This window comes from Dermochelys coriacea, chromosome 4, assembly GCF_009764565.3.
Source record: "Dermochelys coriacea isolate rDerCor1 chromosome 4, rDerCor1.pri.v4, whole genome shotgun sequence".
Taxonomy (NCBI): domain Eukaryota; kingdom Metazoa; phylum Chordata; order Testudines; family Dermochelyidae; genus Dermochelys; species Dermochelys coriacea.
Window position 1 is genome coordinate 94,851,923 of NC_050071.1, and position 23,727 is coordinate 94,875,649.

General features: G+C 38.8%; 1 protein-coding gene across 1 annotated transcript in view; it reads left to right on the top strand.

Annotated features, from left to right (window-relative positions):
- Positions 1-23,727, top strand: part of CORIN (corin, serine peptidase) — a 324,441-nt gene that overhangs the window by 23,577 nt on the left and 277,137 nt on the right. The window contains exon 2 of the mRNA XM_038400915.2: positions 17,547-17,688. Coding sequence (XP_038256843.1) covers positions 17,547-17,688 — 142 coding nt within the window. The remainder of the gene's footprint in view (positions 1-17,546; positions 17,689-23,727) is intronic.

Genomic DNA, 23,727 nt, shown 5'->3' on the forward strand with positions numbered 1-23,727 from the left:
TACACTTTATCCAGCAATTTGTCTGCGACATCTGCTCTGTTGGGTGGACTGTATCCTGGTCTTATTGACTGAACCATGTTAATGAAATGTGGATTCTCAAACAATCCAGGCAATTTTTTCATCAATTACCTCTTTTTGTAATCTGCTGGTTCTTATCACAAAGTTATCTGTGGTTGTTTCGGGATGATGGAGATTTTTTTTTTCTTTTTGCTACCGGTGATATACTGTGGGTATGTGACATACTTGATGTTACTGAAACACTATCATTGGCAGATAACTCTGAAACTATAGAAAATGATGGTGATCTTGAAGGTCGGTAGTTTTCAGAATCCTGTATGTTGAGGATGGATTCTCCTAAACAAAATAAGTCAATGTTCATTTAGTATTATTCATTGCATTCACTGACACTCAGTTCTACTTTAAAGGTGAAATTGTAAAAGGAAGATCTGCCTGTGACGTTGCACTCTATATGTTTTATGGAAATATGCTTTTGAGTGTGACTATGATGTAACTGGGAAATGCTTTATGGAAAAGGTCTCTTGTAACATAAGTTATGTAATCATAACAAAGGTTATAAACTACTGAATATATTCCTCCTATTTGTATGCACGTATCATTCTTGTATCAGAAGCTAGAAATATGAAGTATAACTCTGAGGTCCTATTGTAATTATGCAAAGTATGGGCCGTTAATGGTGGTTTAGAATCTTGATGGGTCCGGTCCCGTTGACTAGGACAATTGGTTGCAAATGGTTATTTACCTGCAAGCCTTCCTGTGTATGTGTGGGCCGACCCAGGAAGAATGGAGACTAGGTGACATGTGACCATGTCGCATGATACAGGAATCCATCTTAATCCTTGTACTTTTTCATTGATGCAGTGGGGGTGGGGACAAGCACAGACAAAAGATTCCTGCCTTTTGCCAAAGCTATAAAAAAGGGTGGAGTAGGACAAAAAGGGCTGTCAGTCATGAGAGAACCCCTCCTTACCAACTGAGATGTCTGCTAGAACTAACAAGGACTGTACCAGAGGAAGGGATTGAGCCCAGACTAGGAAGGAGTCTAGTCTGTGAAAGAAGCTTATTGGAACAACTCTGAGGGTGAGATATTACCTGTAATCAGTTTCTTAATGTATTAGGCTTAGACTTTTGTGTTTTTGCTTTATTTTGCCTGGTGACTTACTTTGTTCTGTCTGTTATTACTTGAAACCACTTAAATCCTACTTTTTGTACTTAATAAAATCACTTTTGTTTATTAATAAACCCAGAGTAAGTTATTAATGCCTGGGGGAGCAAACAGCTGTGCATATCTCTCTATCAGTGCTATAGAGGGTGGACAATTTATGAATTTACATTGTATAAGCTTTATACAGAGTAAAACAGATTTATTTGGGGTTTGGATCCCATTGATAACTGGGTGTCTGGAGACAGGTGACCTGGTGAGCTGTTTTCAGTTAAGGCTGCTGCTTTGGGGGCGTGGACCAGACCATGGGTCTATGTTGCAGCAGGCTAGCGGATCTGGCTCAACAAGACAGGGTTCTGGAAGTCCTAAGCTGGCAGGGAAAACAGGCTCAGAGGTAATTTCAGCACATCAGATGACAGTCCCAAGGGGGTCTCTGTGACTGACCCTGTCACACTGCCTATTTCAGCTATTTATTTTTTAATCACAACTGCATCTAAAATGATAGTACCATAGAGTAACAACTATATTTTTTGCTCAAACATGAGAATTCAAGAATAGTCCAGAAGGAAGACGGGCAGCTCTTAAGAAAGAAGTATGAAATAAAAAAGTTCCTTCATGTTCAGACATGTTCCTTTTATCATCTTCAACACAGCTTCCTCCTGAGAAGGAACACTTCTCATGATGTTGTTTCATTTGGGAAGCCAGGTCTTGCATTTCTTTGTTGCACTGTTTGCATTTTGCACACATGCCTGTCTTACTCATAGGTAGAGGAACTTCACTAGTATATTCCCAAACTAGGTCTCTTTTACAGCCTCCTGCCATTATAGGTTTTCCCCTCTAGTGAGAGAAAGGTAGGGTAGATCTCAAATCAATGAAGGCTACACTCAAAGACCTCAAGAGTTCTGGAATATGCTTCTCAAACAGTTTCACTTTTGTTTCTACTGCCTGTCCCTCCCTTCTTACATTCCTCTCCAGACTTCTTCTCCTTGTCCAGTTCTATTCCACCCCCAACAATCTTCTATTCATTGAACTTTTTGAAACTTTGCACTTTTAGAGAGAAATAAGGGATTGACTCTGTGTACACAGATTTGCAGAGGGACAATAGGGTTGAAGTCTGTTATTTCTCATCTCTCTTATTTAAAAACATTTTTGCTGTTAACAAGCATGTTAACTTTGAAGACACAAATCAACAGTTTGAGAACTGCAAAACTAAGAATCTCTGACGGTATCTTCTAGACTGAGCACTGAGTCCCATTGGGTAGATAGAAAGATTAATCTAAATAATCTATACAGAAGCCCCTGGAACCCCATAAAATTGGGTCCTTAATCCATGAACTATTAGAACTCATTTACAAAACTTTTCTTAAACGTTATATGAATATATTGTCTCATACTATAGAATTAGAATTTATAATCCCTATTCCATGATGAGATATCTTTGAGCTATAATGTATCTTAATTAAAAAGCCTATCTTTAGAAAGGTTTTTTCCTCAAAAAGCATTTTATCAAAAAAATCCAATTTAAAAAAAAATTTTTTTTTTTAATTTTTATCCACTCTGATTTCTAGACCTTTAATCATTTTTGTTGCTCTTCTCATGACTTTCTCCAATTTGTCCACATCTTTCCTGAAATGTGTCCTCTAGAACTGGACACAATACTCCAGTTGAGGCCTAATCAGCGAGTAGAAGAGCGGAAGAATTACTTCTCATGTCTTGCTTACAACACTCCTGCTGATACATCCCAGAATGATGTTTGCTTTTTTTGCAACAGTGTTACACTGTTGACTCATATTTAGCTTGTTATCCACTATGATCCCCAGATTCCTTTCCACAGTACTCCTTCCTAGGCAGTCATTTCCCATTTTGTATGTGTGCAACTGATTGTTCCTTCCTAGGTGTAGTACTTTGCATTTGTTCTTATTGAATTTCATCCTGTTTACTTCAGACCATTTCTCCAGTTTGTCCAGATCATTTTGAATTTTAATCCTATACTCCAAAGCGCTTGCAACCCCTCCCAGCTTGGTATCGCCTGCAAACTTTTATAAGTGTACTTTCTATGCCATTATCTAAATCATTGATGAATATATTGAACAGAACTGGACCCAGAACTGATCCCTGCGGGACCCCACTTGTTATGCCCTTCCAGTATGACTGTGAACCACTGATAACTACTCTCTGGGAATGACTTTTCTAACCATTTATGCACCCACCTGATAGTAGCTCCATCTAGGTTGTATTTCCATAGTTTGTTTATGAGAAGGTCGTGCCGTATCAAAAGCCTTACTAAAGTCAAGATAGGTTTCAGAGTAGCAGCCGTGTTAGTCTGTATTCGCAAAAAGAAAAGGAGTACTTGTGGCACCTTAGAGACTAACAAATTTATTAGAGCATAAGCTTTCGTGAGCTACAGCTCACTTCATCGGATGCATCCGATGAAGTGAGCTGTAGCTCACGAAAGCTTATGCTCTAATAAATTTGTTAGTCTCTAAGGTGCCACAAGTACTCCTTTTTTTTTTTTTTTTAAAGTCAAGATATAACACATCTACCGGTTCCCCCCCATCCACAAGGCTTGTTACCCAAAGAAAGCTATCAGGTTGGTTTGACGCAATTTGTTCTTGACAAATCCATGCTGACTATTTGTCACCTTATTATCTTCTAGGTGTTTATAAATTGTTTTCTTAATTATTTGCTCCATTATCTTTCTGGGTACAAAAGTTAAGCTGACTGGTCTGTAATCCCCCAGGTTGTCTTTATTTCCCTTTTTGGAGATGGGCACTATATTTGCCCTTTTCCAGTCTTCCATGACTTTTCAAAGATAATTGCTAATGGCTCAGATATCTCTTCAGTAAGCTCCTTCGATATTCTAGGATGGATTTCATCAGGCCCAGGTGATTTGAAGATCTCATAAAATCTTAGCCTCTTCATTCTCTATAGCACTTTCAGTTCTGAGGTCATAATACTGTATGGTTTGTTTAAATCCATACTTCCCACAGAGGCTCCGGTTCAGACTCTTGGTGCCCTCATTGTGTCTGTCTGTTCATATATTTTCTCTCAGCCAAGCTTCTGTAGGCACTCAACACATGCTCCGTCATCTCTTCCTTTTCAGAACACATTCTGCAGTTTGGGGAACGGTTCTGTTGGTCAATTGTGTTTCAAAAGTAGTTAAGCCTGAAGAACTGCTCTTATGCACTCATAATGAGGCTCTCTGTCTCTCTCTTTTTTTGAGGTATCTTTCTACAAGCCCTGAGTTTGTTACTCTTCAATCATGAATGCATTTGATCTCTCTCCACCACTGTCTGTGCACTGATTTCTGCGTAAGTCTTTCAAGTCTTTCTTTGGTGATTTGCTTTCTCCTTTCTTGGACTGGGATGTATGCTCGACCATTGCTTGTTACTGCAACCAGATGATCTTTTACTCTGGTTGACTCCTCATATATTTTGATATTATATTCTTCATTGTCAGTTGCTTCCTCCACAGATAGCAGACCTTTTCAGATTGTCAAATGCACCTCTTGTCCACGTCTTGATTAATATTCATTATTTTATAGGTAACATACAGAGAGGAGAGGTAAGTAAACTTACTTACCAGTTCTGTGCTACAGAACTCCTCTATCTGACTTAAAGTATTTTCACAGATCATGAATTCATATTTTTGTAAGAGACTGGATTTTCTATGGGAAGCCTCTAAATACTAAGTGGAAATTATAATAGGATTCACTTTCTTTCCCTTCTTATGAATCCAGTACCAGTCTTTTTATTATAAGACAGTTATGCACGCGCACACACACACACATTTAGTAGTTTCAAAATTTCTTTTTACGGAATAACTCTCCAAAGATAAAGTGTTACAGCACAGCAGTTTCAATGTACCCTAGTTAGATTAACATCACTAACTACAAATGTGTTATTTTCCTTTAAAATGAAGAATATAACCTGTGGCCTAAGCCCTAATAGATATTAATACCTTCAAAAATAAATACAAGGATTGGGACTTCTAACAATCAAAGATCTTCTGGTTTCACATAAGATCACCCTGGATATTTTGACGATTAAATAAAGCATTTAGTTGTATTACATAACCAATTGTTTCAGCATCCACACAATTGAGCACAGACACAACTTTAAGAAAAACTGTAAATTACTGTAGTTGTTAGGCTCGCACACTGTCTTTGGTTCAAAGATGTAATACACCTCATGAAGACATTTGGCCTCCAGTGTAAAAGTCTTCCTTCATGGTGTTTTCTTAGTCTCAATCTCACTGACTCCTGTAAAGAAACTGTATTGTGATCCAACCCACAGATTCAATTTGGGTTACCCTGTAAGCTCTGTCTTCTCCTTGCAGAGCTGGGCTGGATCTGACTGGTGCTCAAAATGGCTGCCAGTTTTGTACCATATGCATCACCAGGAGCTTTCTTGTTTGGATGTCAATTTTTTTCTTTCCTCTTGATCAATCCAGCAGTCTGCCGTACAACTAGTTACTGCCCACATATTAATGGCTTTGATCAAATTCTTCAAGTTGTTTTGTCCTTAGAGTGGTTTTTATTAACCTGTAATAATCTTTCTTTGACTTTATGTTGAACTCAAACAGTTCCCTGATTCCAAGGTACTTGTAGGGGCCATGCTGAGAGATCTTGGAGAGTATCTTCATTAACTTGTATGTTATCTGATTGTACAAGTTTGCCCCTCTTCTGATGCACATTTAGTCAAGCCAACTAGTAGCTTTATATCTTCACTAAACTTTTCTACATGTCATCAATCTCTGTATCTCCTTTTGTGGCTGTCCATATAGTTTCAGATCATCCACGTACAACAACTGGTTAACTGGTTATTGCTCTTTGCTGATCTGCAATTTATATCCTTGAACATCCATGTCAGCAGCAGCATTGCTATCCTGAAAAGCATTGGCGATGAGTAATCCTCTTGAAAGATTTCTTTTTTAATTTGGATCTCATCAGAGTCCATTCCAGATAGAGTCAAGTAGGAAGGTGGGAAACTACAGCATGAGTCCATCCAATTTAGGCTTAGTCCATTTTCTCCTTTATTTATACATTTTCAGACTGAATTGTTGTCACTTATATTTTCTGATTATAAACATATGACATACAATAATCCAGATAAGATGGAACAGCTAGGGGCCCAAATTACCAAGTTCTGGGGTACTGGGAAGCTCTCCATGATGGTTGTCTCAGTCTCTGGACTGGGTCCTACAACTTGGGCCTTTGTTCACTTGTCCTTTTTATACATTTAATTTATCCTTCTATATCATCTAACATTTCATGTACCCAGTTGTACATTTACTCAGTCTTTCATAATTTATGTTGTTAAGTCGTTAACGTTACATCAACTATCCTTTTACCATTTAACATACATTGTCATAAACCATTAACATTAAACTAACAAAATGTAACACTTCTTTTCTACCATTCAGCTGTTTTCTTCATATTTTAATATCTTAGTTCAGTATACATAACCTTTATTTTTCTTATTTGAATAGGAAAGTTATGCAGAACAACATGTCCTAACATCAGCATATTCTTAACTTTTTCAAGGGACTTTTTGCTCTATGTTGAGCACCATGTTTGTAAATCGCATACAAGCCTTGTTAGCAATTTTGCCTGTTGCATTTTGAGGAGCTTTATTCACTTTAGGGCCTAGATGTTTATTTTTTCCCCAACAGAATGTTCCTGTTGTTAACCATAGATCGCTGCAGAAAGGAAACGATCTTTGGATGAATCTTGTGCATTTTCAGTGTCTTGATGATCCACGAATTTCATATGCTTTTTGGTAGTTTATCCACACCATCTCTAAATTTTTCATTTTTGTTTTATATCTTCTGTGATTCTCCTGTAAAGCCTAATGTGATCTCTTGTCCCTTGAATGTTTACCTTTTTGCTCAGGAAGCAGCATTCCATTGTGAGCTAGCACTATCTGGATCTCCTTTGCCAAAATTGCTGTTAGAAGTTTACACATAGTTGGTAAACACATGATTGGCCTCTAATTCATAGGATCACTGTGTCCTTCTTTCTGTTTTTGCATGAGGATGATTCTCCCTGTCACTATCCATCCTGGGAATCTGTTCTTCAAACATTTATTAAGTTATTCAAATAAACAATCATGGAGAGTTGTTAGGTGTTTCAGCCAGAATCCATGCACCCCAGCTGTCTGGGTGCTTTCCAATTTTTCATTCCTCTCAGTACCTCATCTATTTCTTTCTTTGATATTCCTGCATCATCTTCTATTGTGTGGTTTTTTAATTTCTCACATTTTTAATCCATCTCTCTGTCTGATCATGTTGTAACTTCTCATACCAGATTTCCTTCCAGTAGTGCTAATACGCTTCCACATGACTTAATGGCTTTCTTTTTTTTCCGTTTTTCCTATTCCGCTTTTAATGCCCATCAGATCAAAGAATCTCTTAGGGTCTCTCATGAAGAGTCTGTTTTCTGTCTGATACTGAGAGCTTTGTGCTGAATATCTTTCAAGTCTATGACTAAGTGTGATCCCTTTCTGTTTACATTGTTCCTTCACAACACTCGCATCCCTTTCATTCAGCTGATATTTCATCTCCAGGGTTGTTCGCTTCTGTCTTCTCTTCAAATGATTTTTCTTAAGTTCACCCAACAGGCTGATATCTTGATGTTTAAAGCTTAATCTTATCATCAATCATCATCATCATCTTCTTACTATTAGTGTGACTGTAGTGCCTAAGACCCCCAATCATGGTCGAGGACATCATTGTGCTAGGTTTGGTGTAAATGTACAACAAGGTCACACACCTTTACCTTTCAGAGGGGTAGCCGTGTTAGTCTGTATCTGCAAAAACGACGACGAGACTTTGTGGCGCCTTAGAGACTAACAAATTTATTTGGGCATAAGCTTTTGTGGTATATAACCCACTTCATTAGATGCATAGAGTGGAAAATACAGTAAGCAGGTATAAATATACAGCACATGAAAAGATGGGAGTTGCCTTACCAAGTGGGGAGTCAGTGCTAACGAGGCCAATTCAGTTAGGGTGAATGTAGCCCATTTCCCAACAGTTGACAAGAAGGGGTGAATATCAACAGAGGGAAAATTACTTTTTGTAGCACTAACGAGGCCTCTCTAAGGTGCCACAAGGACTCCTCATTGTTTTTACACCTTTACCTGCAGCTATTACAGACAAGGAAAGAGCCTAGAATTTGAGTTAGTTTGTCACCAATTCAAGTATTTTGTAGGCCAAAATTGTGTTGAAAATTCAGCAAGATCAGGTTGTAAGACTTTTGAAGCATCCCTGGCTATCTGTCTAACTGCAGGTTACTCTGACTCCTATAATTTATTGATTCCATGACACACATGCATAGTACAGTGTTGAGGAAATAATACTTAACAAATAATTGCACTTTGTGATAAATGGTGTTCAGCAATGCTCCCCTTGAGAGGAAAACCAGTTCCCAAGTTCTCTGATAAATGTCCTCTTTCTTCCTTCTCCATTATAAATTTTGGAAAGGGCTGAGTAATTGGATTTTATGGAAATTAGGAGCTATGCCTGGCTCACAGTATAAAACGTATGGAGATCATTATAGTCACCAGTACAACCTGGCGCTATTTATCATGGAGACTGCCACACTGAGATATAAAACTAGGTATAGTGATTCTAATTCTAGCCTACACTATGGAATTATAAACCAGTTAGCCTAACCTTGATACCTGGAAAGATACTGAAACAAATTATTAAACAATCAGTTTGTAAGCACCTAGAATATAATAAGGCAATAAGTAAAAGTCAACATGGATTTGTCAAGAACAAATCATGCCAAATCAACCTAATTTGCTTCTTTGACAGGGTTACTGGCCTAGTGGATAGATGGGGGGAAGGAGGAGGGAAGAAGAGTAGTAGATGGGATATATCCTCATTTTAGTAAGGCTTTTGACACAGTCCCACATGAGATTCTGACAAGCAAACTAAAGAAATGTAGATGAACTAAGGTGAGTGCATAACTAATTGAAAGACTGTTAAATGGTTCACTGTCAAACTGGGAGGTTGTGTCTAGTGGGGTCCCACAGAGGTCTGTCTTGGGTCCAGTGCTTTTCAACATATTCATTCATGATTTGCATAATGGAGTGGAAAGTATGCTTATAAAATGTGTGGATGACACCAAGCTGGGAGGAATTGCAAGCACTTTGGAGGACAGATTAGGATTCGAAATGACATTGATAAATTGGAGAATTGGCCTGAAGTAAACAAGATGAAATTCAATAAAGACAAGTGCAAAGCTCTGCACTTAGGAAGGAAAAATCAAATGCACTATTACAAAATGGGGAAAACCTGGCTAGGCAGTAGTACTGCAGAAAAAAGATCTGGGATTAGAGTGGATAACAAATTGAATATGAGCCAAACAATTTGATGCAGTTGCAAAAAGTTAATATAATTCTGGGGTGTATTAACAGGAGTGTTGTATGTCAGACATGGGAGGTAATTGTTCTATCCAGCACTAGTGAGGCCTCAGATGTAGTATTGTATCCTCTTTTGGGCTGCACACTTTAAGAAAGATGTGGACAAATTGGAGAAAATCCAGAGGAAAGCAACAAAAATGATAAAAGGTTTAGAAAAGGTGATCTATGAGGAAAGGGTAAAAAAACTGGGTATTTTTAGTCTCTAAAAGAAGGCTGAGGAGGGGCCTGATCAAAGAGGACAGTGAGCAGTTGTTCTCTATGTCCATTGAAGTAGGACAAGAAGGAATCAGCTTAATCTGCAGCAAAGGAGATTTAGGTTAGATATCAGTAAAAACTGCCAAATTATGAGGATAGTTAACCTCCTTTGGAAGTCTATTCCAATGTTTATGGAATCCCTATCATTGGAGCTTTTGAGGAAGAAGTTGGATAAATACCTGTAAGGGATGGTCTAGGTTTACTTGGTCCTGCCTTAGCACAGGGGGCTGGATTAGTCCTCTCAAGGTCCCTTCCAGCCATACATTTCTGTGATTCTGTCTTACACTATGGCTACACTATGCCACTAACTCGTTGTTGAAAAGGAGCAGTTAAAATAGTGGAACCAGTGCAGAGATATTACTCCTGGAAAAGGGGGTTTCCCAGGGGGCAGGGAATTGGCAGAACAGTTCTATGCCATCCACCCTCACAGCTCTCAGTGTAGAGCAATGATAGGGGGAGAGGTGCTGCATTCCTCAGGAGGGCTGCTCTACTTTATAATTAACTGCAGCAGCCTTCCTGAGGAATGTAGTACCTCTCCCCTACCACCTCTCTACACTGAGAGCTGTAAGGGTGCGTGGCATAAAGCTGTTCTGGCTTTATCTACATTGGAGACCAGACTAAACCAGTGCTCTGCTGGATACCCAGAAACCAAGGAAACTAAAAAGAGGGCAAATAGCCATCTTCCTCCCAGCCCTTTGCCCTATTTCACCCTGAGCTGTGCTGAGTTTAGCTTAGCTTCAGGTCAGATTTGAGGCCAGTAGTTTGAATTTTAATAACTTTCTGATTTCTAAACCAAGCCTTGGAATACATGCAGTATATTTGGTTTTTTTTTAGATTTTTGTAAACATAAAATAGGCACTTACCTAAAGCTCTAAGAAGGCACTTACCATATATTAAACATACAGAAATACAGTAGCTTCTCCCCAAACCAGAAGCTAATGAAAAGAAACAGAGTATAGCCACAGACTCCAGCCTCAGTGAGCACTTCCCAGCTGTCAGCTCACCTCTTCCTCAATAACAACCTGGGAAAAGCGATGGACCTACACTGTTCCCTGACCAAAGTGTGGGGTGGAGTGCAGTTGGAGTTAATTCCAAAGTCTAAGGCCCCACAAAGAATAGTATACCAGCAGCTACCTCCCTTTTAAAAGGAGGGAGCTCCAGTTTGATTGCCTCTTCCCACAACAGGTGTAGCAGTATGGCATGAGGAGAGGGCCTGTCCCTTAAACAGGAAGATCCCAAGCCAGTTAGGACTTTATAGGTCAATATTAACACTCTAAGCTCAATTTGGTGATCCACTGGCTGCCTGTGCAGATCACAGAGCACTCTTGTTACATGCTGCTGGTGGGAAACTACTTAACAAGCAAGCTACTGCCTTCTGAACTATTTTAAATTTCTGAGTTGGTTAAAGGTGTAGCCCTGTGTAGTGTACATTGCAGTTATGCAGACAAAGGCATGGAAAATTGATGGCTAAGTCAAACATATGTTCTAACCCATGGAGAGGCCCCCAATCTTGCTCCCTGGCTGGAGCGCCGGAGTGGGGCAAGCCCCAGATCCCGCTCCCCAGTGGGAGCTCAAGGGCCAGATTAAAATGGCTGGTGGGTTGGATTTGGCCAGCGGGCCGTAGTTTGCCAACCCCTGCTCTAACACATAGTGAACACTGTATCACTCAAATGCCCCTCATCATAGTCCCAAAGTTACCTCTGTGACAAACACATTTGTTGAAAATTGTTAACCTTCTTTATTTCTGATGTAACGGGAAAAATATTTCAACTGAAGGAATGACTCACACAGCATTTTGATTTTTTTGATGTCCCCCATTCTGTATCTTTCTTGTGCATTGTCCCCCACATTTGGTTCATAGTGGGCTGAGACCAGAATCAGGCAAAGTAACAGAATGGGACAGAATGAGCCTTTCCCACTTGACAGAGCCAGCTGCGCTGTGGACAATGGGGATTAAAGGAGTGTTTTGGCTATCATCAAATTAGGTTTTTCTTGTAGACTGAATTAAAATTGGCTCATGCTTATTGCAAGTTTTATTTTCTTTATAGCAATCAATACAGGAAGAATGAAGCTTAGTTAAGTAGCAGTTAATAGCAGTTCAGTAGGAGAGAATGTTTTAGCCTGCAGTTTGATGTTTTAAGCATGTTGTATATTCACAGCTGACACCTGTATTAATATGGAAACTGATTATGTTAAAGAAAAATGATTTTTATAACCGCACAAAATGAAGGTTAAGTTTTCAGACTACCAGTGAGCCCATAACTTAATTGAAAGAAACCCTCATTGAATCAACTTTTTATGACTCTTTGGTATTGTCATTATGAGTCTATATCTGTCTTATTTATACAGGGAAGTTTATGTACTTTCATGCTACAGGAGGCATTTACAGTACTATTTCTTGCTACAAGACCCTGTCCACCAGGTCAGCAATAGTTAAACAACATAACTTTGATTAGGACATGCAGGAGAAATAAATGCAGACATAGTGATGAATTTTAAAGTGGAAGGCTGCAACTTTATTAGCTGTGGTGTGGGGAGAGACACCAAAACAAACACCAGGCATTTATTTGGGTCCAGCGCAGCGTTAAGTGGTCTCCCTGTCAAATAACCAATATTCAGGGTCAGCCCCCTTCATCCTCACCGCTAGGATTCAGCCCATCCCCCAGTCTTCTCACCCTTTTCTCAGAAAGGGGAATGAGGGTACACATGAAGAGTAGCTTAGTCTATGAAGAGTTAACATCTTTCTACAGGCAAGCAGGTTCCAACAATTTTCTCTTGGCTCTCTTACTAATGTTTATCTTTGAGCCTCTTGATACTCAGTGGACACTTGCCACAAATTGCAAAGAAATTACGAATGCATTTATAAATGTACAGCTTTTAAATCCCTGTCTTTACTCCTTATTAATCTAAAGCCAGGTCTCCAGGATGGTGCAAGGAAAGTGTGTGTGTGTGTGGGGGGGGGGAAACTGGATACCTTGTCAATTTTTCCCTGAAGGAAACATTCCATCTTGATTCTCAGAAACTATTGATCAGATCCACCGCAACCTAGAAACAAAGCTCAAATCATACATGCATTATAGGGCAGGAAGGGTGGGATAACAGGTAGTAATGGCAGCAGAATGGCTTCTGTATGCCCTGAAGGCGTCACATACAGAAATAAAGGGAGGATGATACGTAAGACCATCAACTCTTTCCCTCCCCCAACCTGGATCTCCACATGTATTCTGAGTGGGAAGGCCCTGAGCAGTCAAGCTTGCCCCTCCCTTGACCCCTTCTCTCAGGACTCCAGGGTTTGTCTTTCCCCTATTGGTTCTATTGAAAAATATACCCCTTGTTGTGATGGGGGTGGTATTTATTCCTGAGGGTCAAGTAGTCAAAAGTATTACTTTTAGGACAAATTTTGGTGCATGAATTGACTAGATTGCCTAGGTAGGTTGTGGAAGCTCCTTTGCTGGAGGTTTTCAAAAGGAGGCTGGATAGCTATCTGTCTTGGATGGCTCAGACACAACAAATCATGCATATTGGCAGGGGGTTAGACTAGATGACCCTTGTAGTCCCTTCTGACCTTATGATTCTAATTTCTGGCCCATCCCAAAGTTTGGGTGGTGGCAGGGAAGAGAATGGCATCAGGGATTCTATAATATAGCAAGTGGAATGCTTTTATAATTAACTCTATTGGACATAAGGACATAAAAATAGCCATACTGGGTCAGACCAATCCTCCATCTAGTCCAGTATTCTGTCTTCCGACAGTGGCCAATGCCAGGTGCTTCAGATGGAATGAAGAGAACATGCAATTATTGTGTGATCCATCCCGTCATCCACTCCCAGCTTTTGGAAGTCAGAGGTTAGGGATACCCAGAACATGGGGTTGCATCCTTGGCCATCTTGGCTAATAACCATTGATGGACCTATCCTATCCAAATTTATATCTAATAATTCCGTAATATCACATTAACATCTGTGAAAGTAGATTGTCAGTGAAATCGTTAGAATTTACTTTGGTTGCCTTTAGCAACTGAATTGTAATAAAGAAAATATCTTAAAATATGTATTGGCTATAGATAGATACAAAAACTATTAAATTAACATTTAAGATCTTTATAACCATTTTGACCATTACTGGTCATGTTTTTAAATATTTCTGATTCCTGTGATACATCTCTAGTACACAGATTCTTTCATACAATGGCTCACATAGATGTCAGTAGCACTCTGGAAATGTCTCTCACAGAGACTGAGGAACACATGGTGAAGGGCTTTTAGAAGTTCATGTCTGCACTGGCATGACAAGTATGTCATAACATGTTTTAGGTCTCGCCTTACATGACTCTTCAGGCAACTGTACTATGGTGGCTGCAACTCTATTCTCATATTTTCACTTATATGCCACACAGCACAGAATAAAGAATTAAGATCTCATGTAGGACCAATGTTAAATCTCCTTTTCCCCACATGGAAGAAAATTGAAAATTAATTAAGTAAATTGATGGTCCTACACTGCTGGCTGTTTTCTCAGTTCTGTACGTGACAACAAAACTTTATTATGATGTCTCATATTATATCTCCATTATTCTTAAGCTCAGCATTTGATACTGCCATGGGTCAGCATTTACACTGACTGCCAGTTACTTTTAGCAATTGGGCAATAGTTCCCAACATTGTCAGCTATACATGAAAGGTCCTTTATCTCCTGGAATAGCCTGCAGTGAAGGACTTTATTACTATTGGAATACTATTCCCTCTTTGCCAGGGGATGATGATGTGAAGTCCAAAACTATAACAGCATTAAAAAAAGAACTAAATACATGTTCATGGAGAATTAGGTGTCCGTCAATGGTTATTAGCCAGGATGATTTCAATAGGCTTTGCCTGGGACCTAAAAACTGAAATGATTAGTTTTTTGAAGTGCACTTGCTGAACATTAGACTGCAAGTTCTGCTCACGGACTCTCATTGGTGAAGAATCTTGTGCATACTGTGCAGTAGATACAACCTAAAGAGTGCATTGCAGTAATTTAGCTGAGAGGTCACAAAAGCCTAGATTCTGGTCTTAGTCCAGAAAAAAGATTGCAACTTCTGAATATTTTGGGGGTTAAAAAAGTACTCCTGGCAACTGATGAGACATTGGTTTCCATATTCAGTTTGTTAAAAGAACAGGAGGCCTTGTGGCACCTTAGAGACTAACAAATTCATTTGAGCATAAGCTTTCGTGAGCTACAGCTCACTTCATCGGATGTTAGTCTCTAAGGTGCCACAAGTACTCCTTTTCTTTTTGCGAATACAGACTAACACGGCTGCTACTCTGAAACATATTCAGTTTGTTGTGGCCTCTAAGTTGGGAGTCCTGTCAACTCACTCGGGAAAACCATATAAAAAGCTACCAGTACCCTGGCCCCAAAGTGACCGGCTTCAAATGCTCTCCTTGTCATGAAAGCAATATCTCTATCATCTGTAGCTTGACCTGCAACCTGAGCCAGACAATGCAACTGTGCTGAGACTGAATAACTGTGATAAGAAGAGGTAGCAATGCTTATTTGGGTATCATGAGTTACTGCTAATAGCTCAGGCTATGCTGCTGCCATATCAGTTTTCAATGTTACTTTGAACAGCAATGGTGACACAAGAAATCTGTGTGGAATTCCATACTGGAGGGTTCTCAGTGCAGATGAGTAACATTACCCAGTGATGTTCAAAAGAAATAAATGGAATCATAGTCATGAAATCCTGGTCATTTCCTCCTGTCCATACAATTGGATCAACCGCAACTCATAATAAATCATATCAAAAACAGATGATAGCTCCTATGTTATCTGGATGGAGAGTTGTCTCGCATCCATCTTGCACACCAGTATTGTTTGTGCCATTCTAGCACTGGATGGATTGGATGATGTCAAAGAATCCTATTCTAGATACTTGTCGTCTGCAATCTTCTCAGCCACCTCCATAAAAGGGAGGGCTAAGCCTAGGACATAAATAAGACCTCTGTGTTAAGAAACAGTTTCTTAAGCAGCAGTCAAACTTTGGTTTATGTCAGACAATCTGGTATCCTGTTCTCCACAAAAAGGCATTTATAACAGAAACTACCAGTGGGAGAACACTTAAGAATTGGCATTTATATGGTGGGCAAAGATCCCAGCCATAGGTTATGGATTTCAGCTTCCCAGAGTCCCTTTCTATGTGTTTGGGTAAGATACTGTCATGGTAACGGATGCATTTGTACTCTTGTGTCCTGTCACTGTCTCCCTCTATCGAGTGCAAAAGGGACAAACTTCAGTATGACAGGTTTCAGAGTAGAAGCCGTGTTCGTCTGTAGCTGCAAAAAGAACATGAGTACTTGTGGCACCTTAGAGACTAACAAATTTATTAGAGCATAAGCTTTCGTGGGCTACAGCCCACTTCATCGGCTGCATAGCATGGAACATATAGTAAGACGATGTATAGATATAGATACAGATAAGTTGGAAGTTGCCATACAAACGGTGAGAGGCTAATTAGTTAAGATGAGCTATTATCATCAGGAGAAAAAAACTTTTGTAGTGATAATCAAGATGGCCCATTTAGACAGTTGACAAGAAGTTGTGAGGATACTTAACTTAGATTTTCCTGACAAAGAACTTAGATGATTGCTCATATCACTCAATTGATGAGTCAGCTTTAGGGGAGACGCAGTCTGAAATTAATAACTTTACCATCCTATGACCTTATCAAATGCATGTTGTTCACCCTAGCAACAAAAAAAAATGTAGAATTTTAAATTTTTTTAAAACCAGGATTGTGTATGTACTTTTACAAAAATTGAATGACAACAAATCCACTCTTCCCATTAACCGTGTTAATAATTTGTTTTGTCTCGTTTAAAAGGGACAGTATTTTTCTAGTAAACTGAAGCATAGGCCTGAATACAGTTCTGGCATATAAGGGCTTTTTTCTGGGTACATCAAGCATTCTAAAACTTGATCCTTCAAAGACTTTTGCACATGTTTAACTTTATGCACATTGAGTAGTTCCACTGAATTCAGAAAATTCAACTTAAGATCCCTAGTCCTTCATGTCCCCATTTGTAAAGTGGAAATAATATTTATCAGCTTCAGAGTGTGCAGTGAGGAATAATAAGTTATAGTTTGTAAAGTGTGTTTGAAGATATAAAAGCATCATGGTGCTTAAGAGCTGAGTATTATTATTTAAAACAGGATTTATAACAGACTGACAGATTCCTTAATAATATATCCTTTGAAAAGATGGAGTCAGTTATGCAGCCATTTAATAACTGTTTTTTGTAATGGACTACTTTCTGCACATCTGGGTAAGGTGGGCAGAATTTAGCCTCTATTGTTTAAAATTTTGTATGTATTTTATGTCTCTCAAAATGCAATGACGTTCACTCAGCCTAGCCATTTAAAAAGTTCAGCAAACAAGTTTCTGAAATGCTGGTGGTGGAGCTATACTTTCTGACACATTGAAGAATGAGTTAAATATGCAACTTATATGTACTGCTTATTTGTTGACAGGGCAGTTCAAATTTTTATATTACCTTTCGTTTATGACCTAAATATATTTACGGCATATATTTCTGCAGTACTGCTGTTTATGTGTATCAGATAATACTAGTCTTAAAATATATCATTAGAGTTTCCGAGTGACATCGGAATGATAAAACTGAACTCTTCTGTGTTTCAGGTCTTAGGAACAGATGAAGATAATATGGATGGTTGCTCTCAGAAGCTGGCTTCTGCCAAATACCTTCGACTTTTGCTACTAATACTGATTCCATGCATCTGTGCTCTCATCCTCCTATTGGTGATCCTGCTCACCTTTGTAGGTGAGTACTAGTCTTAACTAAAGAGAAGGAAGCTGAAATATAGTTTGTATTTTAACAAGATGATACAAATAAGCACTGTAAACTCAGTGTAGTCTACTTGTAGAATGTAAACAAATGTCTTAGAACATCCACATAAAACTATAAGTAAATTATGCTTTTTTTCGGGTCTGCTATGCTGCTTCAGTTGCAGAGAATACCTGATTTTGACTGTTTATGTTTAAAAATCATTAAAAAGTAATTGGGGGAAACAATTTTTGAGTCTGAAAATTAATTTTTGATATACTTGCTGCCTTGGACATACATTATATTGATTGTTTTCAATAGTAACTCTTACAAGCACTTTTTGATAAGTTTTAAAATATATATATTTTATATATATATGTGTGTATGAAATAAATATATTTAAATATCTCTAAGTGGCACAACATATTGCTCCTTTATCATTACACATACCAATTTATAAACATAATTATCTATTTTCAGGAGAAAGTTAATGTACAAATTGCAATAAAACTTTCTGAACAGGCTACAAGATCTCCTCCTCTCCTTCACCAATAAAATACAAGTGTTTTGTTATTAACTTTAAATACACATGATTTCAGAACCACAATCATATTTCATTGAAGATAGATTTGCAGATGTACTTAATTTCTTAGTTACTCAATCCATTAATTAATTGGAAGTTTGATATGGAATTAACAAATTAATGATTTATTAGAGAGCAACAATTTAAAAAAAGCCAGTTCTTTGTTACCTTCACAGCAAAGTTGACGTGCCTGCAATTAAATCATACCTGTGATGACAGAGAAAGAAGGTAGCACATTATATAACTTTTTGCTTTTAGTTGTGTACAGTACCGTAGGGTTGTAGTTGCTTGTGTACTTTTGGGGGTTTTTTTGCTCGTAAAGAATTTTTTTTTTTAATTGAAATGCATTCAGTGGTTTAGCAGCATAGCTGTCTCTTATTTCAGTGCTGGATGATACTGCCTGCCTTTTTCATTTGAAGTATATATCCATGAAACAGCGTTTTACTTCTCTTGGGGAGACTAAGGAATGGGCATTTTTTGCCAGTTCCAGAAAGATGGTAAAATATACAAAATTATCAGCTCTTTCCCTATTAAAAAATCAATCAGTCTAAAGAAATACCATACAATTGAAGCAGTTAGGATGTCTGGAAATAAAACTGAATCTGTATCCAGGTAACAGCTCTGCCTCTGCCAAATTCAAGTCGCATTGAATCTCTATATTCATTTCAGTCTGTGGAGGATGATTTGCAACAAGACCCATAATGTCTGGTCTTCTCATTGTGCTTAGGATGGGTGGCCAGAATAAAAAACTAATGAATGTGGTGATTGATAACTAAGTCTTGGGATCTATCTTTAAACTGAGAACAGGCTGAAGTGGATTAAGATCATACAAGTCTGACAATTAGGAAATGTGATACCCCCCCCCCCCCACACACATCCCCAGTTCATTTCCTGGTATTTAGCATTCCATCTGAATCCTTTATATCCTTTGCCCTAGATTTTCACTATTAAATGAGAAAGTAGATGGAAAAAAGGTAGGTGTGTTTTTCTGTCATACTCAATCTCTTCCTTAGAAGAAAGTGTCTACATAATACACACTGAAATTGTACTGCAAAATGCCCAGGCAAAAGGGGCCTGATTCTGATCTTACTTAACCAGCATAAGCAACTAAAATCAATGAAATTACACTAGTGTAAAACTAGTATATGTGTGAGGAGACTCAGACCCAATGTTATTGGTTAGGTCTAATGTATGGGACACCCATAAATCAGCAAAACTGTCTCCAGCATCCTTTCAGATTATTCTGATTATTATTTATTATTCTTTTTTCCTAGAGCAATTAGAACAGCTTTAGTTTAAAGCACACTGATGACACAAGTAGACCTCTTTTCCAGGCTGTCTAGAAATAAATGGATAAAAGGGCATCCTTAAAGTGTGTGTGATGTCAGAATAATGTAATAGGCTACATCCAGGTCATTAATTCAAATTCAGATCAGATCAGTTTCCAGTGCTGTAAATCTGATATCTTTCACTAAGTCTAGATTTGTGTTTTTTAAGGAATGAAAAAAAGCCTTTTTGTAATGGAAAGGACAAAATCTTTTTAAGCTTCATTAGTCTGTGCTCACATACTACACCTTGGTGCCCTAGAAAGAATAATAGATGCTTGAAGGATGAATGGAGAATTCCAACGTGTTATTTGGAACTTTACATTCTATTGCTGAAATTAACTTTCTCTGCTTAACTTTGGTTACCACGTCCATTAGAAAATTGGGAACATTTTGGCTCCAGTTTGCAGGCAAAGTGTTTCATTTCTTATTGAAAACTTTTAGGAAAATGTTCTATTACTGCTGCTATTTTCAATTATTTTCATAAGATAAGGCAGGTACACACACATATGTCCACACATAGTATTCAGCTGATATAAAATATTTCCATTCACCCTGCTAAATATACATGTATCAACCTTCTGACTTTCTCCTTATCCTAATGCAGACTTCTGGATAGGCTGCTCTCATCTTCCTAGTTTTGATGTAAAATAAATCTGGAATCCAGTATGAGGCAACTGGGGTAGTACAGCTCTATATTCTAGTGATTTGAGGTATCCTACTTGAGACGCTTTAAAAAGCTGATTTTCAGAAAATGCTAAGCACTCATTCCCTGAAAATCAGGCCCCTCTAAGGTGTCTAAAGTAAGGTACCCCAAATCACTAGTCATCCTTGAAAAATTGGGGCATGAAATTTTATTAATCTGTATGCAGAGAAGAAAAGGCAATGTAAAATAATGAACAAGGAGGTGCAAATTAATATGACTATCTGGCAAAATTATGTTAAAGTAGATATAACAAGGGGCTTTTAAACTCCATACGCAAGTCACACTTAGTCACACTTAAAATCTCACTGCAGAAATAAGGAATATATTTCTCTGAAAGCTTTTGCATTCTTTTATATGCCTATGCTTCTTGATTCTGGTTATTCTTCTATCCTTACTTGCCAGAAAATATGGCACATTTGTGAACCTATCAGGAGGATGCTTTGTTCTTCTCATATGAAGTGGAAGTAGTGATCTCAGCTGCTGTTGAGGAAATTTGGCTTTCAGAACAAACCTGACACTCCTACTTTACTAAGTGGCTGGCTCATATCACAGAGGGGGGGGGGGAGAGAGAGAGAGAGAGTGGGGATTGGGAATCCTCCTTCTTTAAGGGCCATAGGCTGGTTTGTGGACTGCCTAAATAATTAAACTTTGAAGGAAACAAAGGGATGGATTTTACAAGGTTCTAATCTCTTACAACTCCCCTTGATATTGATGGGCATTGAGAATAATCAGCACCTGATGAGATTGGACCCTAATTTCTTGCTCTCCTGACGGAAGCATAGTTGTGAGCTAGTTGTTAGAGGAACTGTGGCAGTTCATAAAATGATCCATTAAGGCCACTTCATACAGTTTAAATTTGTCTGGAGTTACAAGCTACAGAGAAATCATATTATGGTGCATCATAACCTACATAGTGTGCTGATATGTGATTGGGGAAAAGAGGCAGAAAGGGAAGACATTCTGAAAATTTCGGATGTCATAAAAATGAGAAATGAAATGGATGGGCTCAATTGAGAACAGCTCTCTGATTTCTGTGTGGCAGAGGGCAATCTCTAAACTAACTCTTGTTTAATAGTTACAAAAGGTACATCCCCTTTTTTATTTTATTTTTTAAAATTTTTTGTTAGATATTACAGTTTTTGCTTACAAATGTGCTTACATTTTAAAATATGGTACGTGTTAAACTTACAGGGTTGTCTTCCTTTTAAAGAAAAGGAGCAGTTGATAGAAATACAATAAGTTAAAATAGATTTCATTTGGCTTATTTAAAAAAACAAACAAACAATAACTGATGCCATGGTTTGAATAGCTCCTTAGAAGAGGTTAAATATACAGCAAGAAGACCATCTTGAACATGAGCTTGCATTTATAATCTATGGGCCATGTTCTACAATCATTACTCAGATTGAGTGGTACCTTGCTTCTTGAGTAATCAAGCAAATATTACTGGCTTTAAAAATAAACCTTTTCCTACAAAGACTAGAAAACATCGGTCACTGCTGTTTTTGGCTTGAGAAGTTAATTATCCTTCATCTTTTGAATAATTTTTAAAACAATATTGAGTCACTTCTGAATTAAATAAAAAAAAAATTTTCAATGGGTCACAGCTGCTTAGCAATAGCAAACCCTTGTAGGGAAAACAAAACTATTTGATATTCATTGGAACATAATTGAAAGTCAGTCAGTTATTAAAAAAGAACAAGAAATAGGATCTGGGGAATCTTGTGTAGATACAGCATTTCACTTCTTATATAAAAAAGAAAAGGAGTACTTGTGGCACCTTAGAGACTAACAAATTTGTTAGACAGCTGCAGCAGCACAGGAGCTAGCAAACAGAGCTGTAAACAGGGGAGTTTGAGTGGGAGTTCTGTTGGAGGAGGTAGTTGTACTTGGTTTTGTATTTTTAGTATGTGTGTGTGTGTGTGTGTGTGTGTAGGGGTTTTGTGCTGGGAGAGCAGCTGAGCCTGATTAGGGGGTGGGGCTTCTGACTAGGGGCCCTATAAAGGTAGCCAGCCAGTCAGGCAGCAGCACAGACAGCTGTAGCGGCACAGGAGCTAGCAAACAGAGCTGTAAACAGGGGAGTTTGAATTGTGGTGCTTGTTTGGGGTTTGCTTTTGCTGGGGGGGGTGGTCTTTTTGGTGTGACTTCTGTTTCCCAGATTAACAGGACTTAGGTGGGAAGGCTATGACAGATACGGAGGCAGCTGTGGGAGTGACTCTTTTAGTGAAAGACACATTGAGGATGACTGGATGTGGAAGCTGTGGTATGTACATGATCCTGGAGGGGGGACCTGGTAAGAGTTTTTTCTGAATGAAATGCCGTCTGTTAGAGCTGATGGAGGAAAAGATCTGAGGTTTGGAGATGCAGGTGGAAAGTCTCGTTGAGTTTAGGAAGGGGTTTGAGCAGATGATGGAGCAAAGACATGAGGTATCTGAAGGGAAAAGCTCAGACTCACAGATGGAAGCAGGGCTGGGGAATTTTGAGGGGAGACTGGGTGAGGAAAGTGGTCAGTGGAAGCATGTGACTAAAAGACCCAGGCTGAGGAAAAGACGGGCTAGTGAAGGAGAAATAGAGCTTAGGAACAGGTTTGCAGAGTTGGAAAATGAAGAAGGGACCTAGCAGGTACTTGTTGAAGGTGAAGGGTAAGGAAGAAGAGAAGAGAGGCTAGTCCTATAGGAAAAGCAGAAGAGTCAAGGGAGACTACACCAAATATGAGCCCCAGGAGGATACAGGATGGGTTGAAGAGGATTATAAGGGAAAATAGGAATGGAAAGAACTTGCAGCCAGAGGGAACAGGGGAGAGACTGGAGAATAGCACCATCACCAGGAAAAGGCAGGTCTATGTGATCGGGGACTCTTTATTGAGAAGAATAGACAGGCCTGTAACTAGAGCTGATCCAGAGAATAGAAGGGTGTGCTGTCTTCCAGGTGCTAAGATTTGGGATGTAGACCTGAGGTAGAAAAGGATCCTAAAGGGAGCGGGAAAGAATCCCCTAATTATCCTTCATGTGGGAACAAATGATACGGCTAGATTCTCGCTGGAAAGTATTAAGGGAGACTATGCTAGGCTGGGGAAGACGCTTAAGGAAATGGAGGCTCAGGTGATCTTTAGTGGGATCCTTCCTGTTCCTAGAGAAGGGCAACAAAGGTGTGACAAGATTATGACTGTCAACAGATGGCTTAGGCAGTGGTGCTATAAGGAGGGCTTTGGGATGTATGGCCACTGGGAGACATTTACGGACAGAGGACAGTTCTCTCGGGATGGACTTCATCTGAGTAGGGAAGGAAATAGACTTCTAGGATGGAGGCTGGCACAACTGATAAAGAGAGCTTTAAACTAGGAACTGGGGGGAGATGGATGGGAGATGTCCAGAAAATCTCCACGCCAGATTTTAGCATTGAGAGGGAAGAAGATGAAGTAA